At 42.0% G+C, this 10,103-nt stretch overlaps 1 protein-coding gene across 4 annotated transcripts in view; it reads right to left on the bottom strand.

Annotated features, from left to right (window-relative positions):
* The window catches only part of plce1 (phospholipase C, epsilon 1), a 72,087-nt gene that overhangs the window by 38,029 nt on the left and 23,955 nt on the right, over nt 1-10,103 (bottom strand). For all 4 annotated transcript variants that reach the window (XM_031843006.1, XM_031843005.1, XM_031843004.1 and 1 more), the window contains 2 exons: nt 2,044-2,201; nt 320-462 (listed from right to left, as the gene is read on the bottom strand). In XM_031843006.1, coding sequence (XP_031698866.1) covers nt 320-462; nt 2,044-2,201 — 301 coding nt within the window. The remainder of the gene's footprint in view (nt 1-319; nt 463-2,043; nt 2,202-10,103) is intronic.

Below are 10,103 nucleotides of genomic sequence, written 5' to 3'. Positions count from 1 at the left end.
AGAGAGAGAGAGAGAGAGAGAGAGAGAGAGAGAGAGAGAGAGAGAGAACAGCAAAGGACATAAAAAGAAAAGTAAGAAGGAAAGAGCAACCACTGGGATCAACTATAGACATGCTTCTACCGACCCAAAACCCGCAGTGGATAAGGAACAATGTGGGAAAAGAGCAGAGAGGAAGAGAAAAGAGTGGAGCCATAGACCACAGGGGAATAATGGGAACTTTTCATGCTAAACAATACAAATTGGGGTTTGTACACTGAAACCTACAAATAAAGAAAACATTTCGTATACACACACACCCACCCTTCAGTTTAACACTCACCTTTCAGCACGGCGTGGCTGTTGGGGCTCTGGGGCAAAGGGTAGGGCAGAGCAGAGCGGGCCCCGAGAGCTGCTGTGGCCTCCAGAAGGGCTCCGGTCAGCAGGGAGCACACCGACGTCCTCTGACCACAAGCACGATAAAACCTAGAAATAAATAACACAGTAAAGTTTGCCTGTGATTCTGATCTGAACTTACGCCGTCTCGACCAATGTTGCAGCCAATTGTCTTGTAGCTACAACTAGAATAAGGCCGAGTATCGATAATAGACTACATCAAAGCTTAACACTGACTTTTGGGGTGTTAGAAATGTTGTAATCAGAAGATCTCTGCACTTGTTCGTGTTGCGACTTATGCATGCTTTATCATACATACAGTACGTTAAGTAGTTGTGGAAGCCATTTTCATTTGATGACTTTCTAGTAATATAATTTGTCCTGTGGCCAATTATCAAATTCATAAAACAAATCTAATCTTCGTGATTAGTGCAGTCTGGTTACAAATAAATGCAATAACATTAACCATCTGAATAATTAATCACATACATTTAAAGTCTCAAGTACGGATGCAACAAATCGTTTTATTGTCAATTAACCTGATTTTTATTTTCTCAATTAATCAATTAATCGGTCAATAATGTGTCAGAAAATAATGACAACTGCCCATCACAATGTTCTACAGCACAAGGTGAGGGCATGAAATTGTTTTTGTCTGACCAACAGTCTGAAAGACAAAGATGTTCAGTCTATTATCCTTTTTGCATAGATTGCACATTTCTTTAGAGCCATGCTTAACCTGTTTTATGTAACCAACACCTTACACTACGTCTGCTTTAAGTTAAAGTTACTGTGAGGAACATTTAACTGGTTATGCAACAGTCTCAATTTAATATTGAAGCCTATAAATGACCTACATCAGTAAACAAGACCATCAAAGAGAAGATTGGCTATTTCTATACAGTTATTTTTATTGTGTCATCGGTGCCACCGGGGCGGATTCAGATGAAAGCGTGCACGTTCACCAGAAACGCCTGCAGCTCAGACTCCAGCGGGGCCTCTGAGCTTTGCCTCGCTGCTCTTCCAGGCCCCGCTGGGAGCCAACGACCACACCACACTGCTTGAGGCCCTAGCTGTATTGCTAGTGTTTACTGTTTTTCAGTAAAATGAGAGGTTTTCTAACGAGACTCTGGTGCTTGCACACACTACCAATTCCGGCCGCAGGGAACGCCTAAAATAAACACAAAATAACAGTTTCTTGTGGTAAAGTTTTTAAGTTATTGTTAATCAGCTAGTTTTACTTAAAAGGAGCAGTGTGGAGGATTTAGTTGCATCTGAGTGGTGAGGTTGCAGATTGAGATTAACTGCTTAAAATGTGACAAGCCCTCTCTCGAGCCACTGTTTGGTTTGTCTGTTATGGGCTGCTGTAGAAACATGGCCATGCAACATGGCGGACTCCATGGAAGAGGACCCTCTACCTATGTAGATATGCTAAGCTAACCAAAAGGTGATTATACACTATTGAAAACAAAGTTAGGAATATAATATTCCATTCCTGCCAATTAATTCCCCTAAATCCTACATAGTGTTCCTTTATTTAACTAAATGTTTAATTGTTATGAACAAACTAAATTTACAGCATCTACTAGACGCCAATCCTTGCATCACACGACGGACCAACAATTGGGGAACATTAAGAAAAATGATATTAGACATAAAATGGCTACAAACCTCGGGGGATGAGAGGGATGACAACACCAGGGTTTGAGGCAGGGGCTCGGCTCCGGTTGCCAGCGAGACTCCCCGGGACGTCCCGGGCAAGACAGAAGGAGCTGTTTGGCGGGATGAATCAGGTTGAGTTCCTCTCTGTCCTGCACATAGCTGTTCAGCTGTTAAGGGAATCATTGACAAAGGGTCACTGAAGATATTCATTTATATAAGTAAAGGTTCCATTTTTATTGAGTGTCCACAATATTAGTAAAACACAGCTAATACTGTATGAAGTGGTAAAGCCGATTCCGCTTTATCAGCCTTAGGTAGTGTGCATCAACACAAAAGCTTTCCGGCAAAATTCACCTCATCCGGTGACGATTTTCACCTTTCATGCTGTTATGTAACATCTGAATCAGTGGTCATTGTCATCAGCTCCTCTGCTGCGGTCATTTACAGGAAGCAATTTCCTCTCGGCAGAACAGAAGTCAAGGCACGAAAAGAAATAATTAATAGAGAGTTAAACCACGGAGGCACAGAACAGATAGAAAAGAAAGTAAAAAAAGGTGGGAAGGATCTGGACCGCAAGCATCAGAGTGAGACAGACCAATATGTAGGCAGGGAGTCATAGAGGGAGAATAATGGGGAGATGCAGAAAAAGAAGTTTGGAGGTGAGAAAGAAAGAATAGACGAATATTTTGACCTTAAAGAAAGGCCTCCTCCTCCTTCAGTTCCCTCTCTTCTCAGAACAAAATCCATCTAGCATAAAAGGAAACACTTATCCAAACCGATTGGCTTGCACTTTGTCCTTGAGTGAACCTGCAGAAGAGCTCTTCTGGCACAAATTTCAGAGAAAAGCCATTACGGCAACATTTTGTGGCACTTTAAGCGGGCACTTATGCCTTCAGCGGGGGTGGATATTACAAAACTGGTGACAAAGTGGGGGGATGAATGCAATAAAGGTTTAATGAGAAAATAAGGCTTGGGTATAAACGTCAACAAGCACTGCTCCATGAGAGGGCCAAGCAGGAGGCAGGCAAAGGCCACCGCCACCAGGATCATGGTGTACATTCTCGGAATTAAATGACTCTGTATTCATTCTTTAAAATATGTCCTGTTTGTATTAAGCACTGGCAGCAGAATGGCATAACATACACACACACACACACACACACACACACACAGAACAAGGCCCGCTGTCTCAGTGGGATGGGTTTCCTGCACGGGGTGTAGGCCTTGCCGTTGTCAGATCAGGGCCATCTCGAGGGAAAGGAGACATACCAGCCTGCACATTTAGAAAATGAGAGAGCCCGCATGAGGGAGAAGGAGAGAAAGGGTGAGACACAAAGAGCAAACACACACACACTCACACACACACACACACACATACACACACATACACATACACACTCTCCCTCTCTCGGTAACAAGCCAATTATGTGAGATGTGCTGTATTGACCTGTCCAGCAGCAAGCTTATTACTAAAAACTGAAACTTTCAAAAACATTATGAAATAAAATAAACTGTGATCAAATACATTTACACAAATAGTGTCTCCAGAACATTCACTGACTCACATTTCTGGTAAAAGACCTCATTTTTTTCCCAATCAGCATCGAGAGACTGTGCATGTCCACTGAACAGACATGAAGTCTGCTACATTCACAGTGTTCCCTTTTTCCACTTGTACTACAGCATATGAAGTAAAAAGGCAGACTTGGCCTGGGTTGTACATGGCACTGATGCCTCTGTTATTTACCCTCCATTTAGATGGTTCAGGTTCTCAGTTAATTAAGGCTGTTTTCCTCGAAACTAATAAACAAATAAAACCCAAAGGACTTAAGGGTAGATTAGTTTCTATTATTTTACATTGCTTGAATATTTCAGTACTGAGTATCAAAGCAACAGAAATATCGATGGAAATTACTAAATGGCTGTAAACAGCCCCAAAAAGCAGCTAATATGGACTTTGTATTCGTGTTTCCAAACCACTACTCCACTTTACCGGAGCCAAACAACACAATATATCGTATTTTTGTCCGAAGTAACATCTGTCTCTCTCCAAGCTGTCATGGTTATGACTGCTGTTTTGACAATAGAGCCAACACGGATCATTTGTTTATACTATAATTACACTGAATCATTATGATCATTCCCTGAGACACATTGCCATTGGAAATGCGGATGCTTGACACCAGACTTACTGCTACAAAAAGGCCCAACATCTTCCATTTACAACAACCTTGTTAATAGCCTCCCAGCATACCGTCGATCTTCAATAACGCACAAAATGTGAATCAGACCTGGAGTGTTCTTATGATGACGGTGACTGGTGTGCTCTCCCAGACTGTACTGATATCCACCAAACACAGATGACATTTTACACACAACGTATTGTCCTCCTTGTAGACTGAAGAAGCCATTTGTCAGATAAGTAGAATGTCTACCAGGACTCTTCATCACTCATCATTTCACAACAATTTCTGAAATATTGATGTTGATCATAAAGTTTGGATACTGGGTGATGTCAGCTCACTTAACATGACTCATCATAAGAAGTGTTTTTTTGATCCCACTTGCAAAGAATGCAGCAAAAAAATGTCCTAAAAACTGGAAATCTTTATATTTATCTGATCATTTTACTTACTTAAAATGTGAAGATTAAGATGTGACTAATGAAGCAGAAAAAGCTGTTTGTATGTATACGTGTCTAAGACAGCCGGACTGCAAAGGACACGGGAGGGAATGTGGTGCTGCTTCTGGTGGACACAAAGCAGCTGTCTTCCCTCCACTCACGACACACAAACAAACAATCTCATCTTCAAACTCCCCACACACACACGCACACACACGCACGGACGTACAGACCACCTTCCCTTTAATATGACAAAAACGCAGTAGAATGTGCCGACCTGCACACAAAAAAAAAAAGTCATGGTCAAAAGTATCTCACATTCCAAAGAACGAGATGTTTCAGACAACTTGTTTATGAATAACAAGTTTCTCTTCTCAGGTTTCACAGGTGTCCCGAGACAAGTGAACCCATAAATAACAAGCACAGGGTGGAGATGTACACTGAATAGAAATGAAAGGCACGAGGGAAGGTGTGAGTGAAGGTGTGAGCGGGGGAGTGAGCAAGCTATTAACTGGTTTCAACATCCATTATTGGGAAATCATTTCATAAATCAACCAAATCGTTCATTTTTACGAAAGCTTTTAGTATTAAAAAAAATAGATCACTTTAATGTAGCCACAGTCTCATCAGGCATGGAGGCAGTAATTGCATTTCAGCTCAATTACATAAGTAAAGGTCGTCCAATACCAATAACGCCATTCTGTTGTTCGTGCCAGTTAGTTACAGTAATACTAATCTCGACATTCAGCCTGTAAGCAGAACTATAGCTATATGAGTCGACTGCCACTAATACAGCTCTGTGTGTGTGTGTGTGTGTGTGTGTGTGTGTGTGTTTGTGTACAGGAAATGCTAATGGCTTAAGCACAGTGAAGGTAACTTATGCTAGAGGCAGCTGCACTGATTGAGCTCCACTTACAATAAGTAAGGGTAACTTCCAAAATATCACTCCTCTTTCAAAATGATGTACTGTACAAATAGACAGGCAAAGTCTGTTATGCAAATCATTCTTGTAACATCAATAACTGTGTTACAGTGGTGCATAGAAATGTAACTTGTAATGAAGAGCACATGTTGTCCATATTGTATCTGTAAAGCAAAAAGATATATTTATTTACTGCTGCCACTTCAAGCTCAGAGTTTGTGTATTTAAAAAAATATTTAAAAACACAACAACAACAAGATGCATACGGGCTATGACTTTTATATTCCTGACAATCAGCCCACGCAATATTTACAGTTATGAATGAGTTTGCCGCAAAGTCCCATTAGCGCCCCGTGAGGTCATTTCCCTGCCTGGCAACAGCCATTCTGGGAAAGGATTAGCAGGGTGCATTGTGGGGCACCACACAGATCTACTGAACTATGAGCCGGAATGCACACACACACGTACACACACGCGCACATGCTAAAATGCAGACACGCAAAGGCCCTCTGACTCATGCCCGTGCCATTATGTATATCATACCAGACACATACAGTATGAATGAGCATGCGGTACGCTGGAAAGGCCGATGCCGTCTCCCTGAAATCCAACCACCCACACCCCCGACCTCTGTACTTTGATGTCCCCAGCCCACCACACACATACTCACATACAATCTCTCACACACTCCTCTTCAATCATCTGAATATTGCCCAGTACTCCAAGGCAAAGACCACCCCCCCAGAACAATGTAGCCCAGCTGTCTGTGAAATGCTGCAATATAGTGAGAGTGCCTGTCTGTACAGTCCATTTTCCCGCCCACTATTGACATGCATGAGCACAAAAACACAAACCTTAATCCGGTAACAATATCAGGCATTGCACTCAAAAACGCACATGGGATTATAGGGAATCGATGCATTAGTACCCCCCCCACCCCACCCCCGACATATACTCTCCCACGAAGCTGACATTCAAGGAATAGAAATACATCGTTTCAACTGAATTCTACTTTTAGAAGCTTCATGGAGGGTCGAGGTTAGCCGAGGTCAGCGGGGGGACACTGTTAAAAGAACTCTGTTATTCTGGTCTGTGAACTCAGAGCTTAGGTCACTGTGAGAGGGGTCCGCCTTAACCCTTCCTTCACTGCGCGAGTCGCCAACTGTCAGTGTATTTTGGTTATTTTTGGGTTTTAAAAAGTTACATTTATGAAACTTGGGGGAATTGTCTTTGTAAGAAGGTTCAATATATTTAAGTGTTTGGAATGAGTTTTGTTCAAGCCAATCACCTTAAGACTGATGCAACAGAGTATATAAAAGGGGGTAGGATGCTCAGCATCATGAAAAAGCAGGATGTGGAATAATTTAATAATAAAATAATATTTATTTACTATTTGGTCTCCAAGGCCACTTGGAGGGGATGCTCTTTCAAAGTAAAAGCAATTTCATGAATTCCTCTTCAAATAACATCCAACAGCAACTAAATAATGTGCAATTTTAATGTTGCAATGTGAAAAAACAATGCGTGTGCCTCGCTAAAAAGCAGGCCAGAGCAACATGTACTCAATAGAACTCAGCTGAATGTCTCCACTGCTTCAGTCTTGAGGTGCTGTAAATCACCAAGAAGATTTAGGTCAGAGAAAGCCCCATATTCCTAAAATCCTCCGTGGACTGTGAGTTTCGCTTTAATGAGGTGAAAATGGAGCCGACGAACCTGTCAGAGGGGGAAATGAAGAAAACGAGCACCCTGCCCACCCAATGCGACGAGAGTGTTGAAATCGACTGCACCTTGGTCTATTTGGAAAACCTTGCTGAGGAGCCAGGTATGTTCAGCAGCTCTGGCATCTCAGCACACAGAACACACAAACCCCCACCCGTCCTGGACGACCGAAATCAGGAGCCATAAACCAAGCGCACCCAAACATGCCAAGCAGACGTCCCACCTCTTAGCTCGAAACATGTGAAATGTTCTCAGCGCATATGTGTGTTTTATAGTAACTCTTAATCCTGGTTTGCATCACCAAGAAAACAGACAACCTCTATGCACTGTCCTGGTCTGCTCTGACCTTTTCTGCCGTTTCGGTCTCCACAAGGTAATGTTTGCTTTGCCGCAGCCTCAGCCTGGACTGTCTCACCACTGACTGAGTGCTTTACTGATTTGTGTGTGCAAGTTCAGAGGCAGAAAGGTTGTGTGTAGTTAAGATACAGATTCTATATGCATACATGTATGTTCTTTATGTGTGTACTAGCACAGGCCGTGTATACGTATGTATTTAGTGTATGCTCTGTGTATTTATATGCCTCTGAGCATACATAGCTCTGAATCTATGTGAATATATTCTATGTGTGTGTAGGTGATCCATGCACTTGAGTCAGTGTTGCTTAGACTAGAGGAGTCTAATGTCTGAGTATCTGCTTTCATACGGATAAAATACACACAGACACTTGAACAACTCGCCCTTATGAAAACATATTAAGAGGATCATAGTCCTATTTTTTTATGAGAAATGTGAAATCAACCTAATGAGACGATATGCTAGGTTTGGCAATGCATTCACACAAACAGCGATAACAGACCTAGAGCACATTTGGTGATGAACAGAAATCATACACTCCATAAGCAAACCACCTATTCATGCATGACCTCATACGCAACGCATCGTCTCGGTCCCAAGGCTATGAAACATTGCCTTTGTGGGAGTGTCAGCATTGTTAACGAAATTAAAAAGATAGAACTGGAGACAAGAGATGTTTAGCAGTGCATCAACACCACACAGTGAGTACTGGACCAACAGCTAAATCCACTCAAATGAAGGCAAACAAGATATAAAAAGATGTGTGCATACCTCAACTGGGGAGATATGGATGCAATAGGAAAAGAGAACAATACGATACATTTGGTCATCACACAAAAAGCAGTGGAGTTTGTTGTTTCACAGAAGAAGCCTCGAGAGAAAGCCCCTCATGTGTGACTCACAACTCAGGTCCTCTGTGGCTCAATTGGTGGATTATGACGCTGATGTTTGTAGGGGGTTAGACTCATGCAGTACTGCACTGTAAATATAATGTGTTGGAAGTGTGGGGGTGTTTGGGAACCCCCAAAAGGTTTGAGCAAAGGCTTTTCCCTGGGATTCCCAATAGCTGGAAAACATAAATATATATATTTGTGTATTTAACACACATTTGAATCTTTTTTTCAAAGCTTTTATCTGATTTGAATTATTCATCTTCGTTCATAATACCAATTATGACCTGCTGACCCCGAGCCCTTGTTATGTAATCAGGTTGAAGACTTCCACACAGCATTTGACTAACTGGAAGGTTTAAGGAGAGGAGGAGAAAGGATGTGACAAAGAACAGTGCAGCGGGACAGACAAAAAGGAGGTGAAGAGAGAAAGACACAGGGGAGGACAGCAGAGGAAAGGGAGAGGGAGGCCGAGGGTGACTTGAATCATAATCGCCTGTTAAATTTCACAAGGAGCCGTTTCACGAAAGATCCAAGAGCCTGGCCCACCTCCCCGAGCGCCGCCTCACACCTTTAACCAGTTTAGGGCACTGTTGTGTGTACTTTATGTGTGTGTGTCGCACAGAGGTCGAGAGCAGTGGGAAAACTCAAAGAAGCAAACTGCGTGCAATTTAGTAGAAACTCCAAATACACTGTTTTAACTGACATAAGCAGCATTACAAAGATGTAAACAAGTATACAGATTATCAGGATGCATTTTGCTGGCCATCAACCCCTTTTAGAGCCAGCTAGGAGAAACGGAGGAGAAGAAAAGACCCGTTTACAGGAAAGGTCTCACTAATCTAATTTGTACAGAGTGAACAGCGAGCAGAAAGGGAATGACAAGTTGTGCTTAGTCACACTTGTGAAATGCCAGGTCACCGTTTCAGCAGATAATGTTACTGTGTGCTTTATGGAACACTTTTTGAGGAGATTAGATCTTAATATTAGATAGATGTTAGGTATATCATTACTGTTATTTTATTGGAACAAAAAGAGTCACAGTGGATGATTCCGTATGTGCAATGGCTTTATTCAGCCTTGGTCTTACCGTATGTTCTTTTGGGAGTCAGTTACGATAACATGCTGCTCACCAGCTGCAACACGGCAATTTAGAAGATGAGGACAATAAACAGAGCTTGATTAAGTAAAGCCACGTGAGTCTTGTTTAGGTTTCTAATGCTTTATTAAAAAGTCCAGTTCTTGCAGAGATACTTACCCATAATAAACTAAAAATGAGGACTGATGCTATTGCATATACTATATGCAGCCCAGCCAACACAGCGGAGAAATCAAAGAGAATAGGAAGTCTAGCTGAGGCACTAATGACTTTATTTGTGGTTAAAAGAGAAAGAGCCGAGGCCTGTACTGGTTGGTAAAATCCCCTTCTCTGAAATGTAGCTGGTGTGTAATTTGTTATCATGAATAATAGAACTGATGGAAAGAAGACAAGATATGATTTAAGCTCTAAGAAAGAAAGAAAGGCAAGTTTCAGAGGGACAGCGACACAGAATGGAGGAG

The sequence above is a fragment of the Anarrhichthys ocellatus genome, unplaced genomic scaffold (genome assembly GCF_004355925.1).
Source record: "Anarrhichthys ocellatus isolate YVR2014 unplaced genomic scaffold, GSC_Weel_1.0 scaffold4, whole genome shotgun sequence".
NCBI lineage: Eukaryota > Metazoa > Chordata > Actinopteri > Perciformes > Anarhichadidae > Anarrhichthys > Anarrhichthys ocellatus.
The sequence above is the reverse complement of the archived record's forward strand: the minus strand, read 5'-3'. Positions and strand labels throughout refer to the sequence as shown.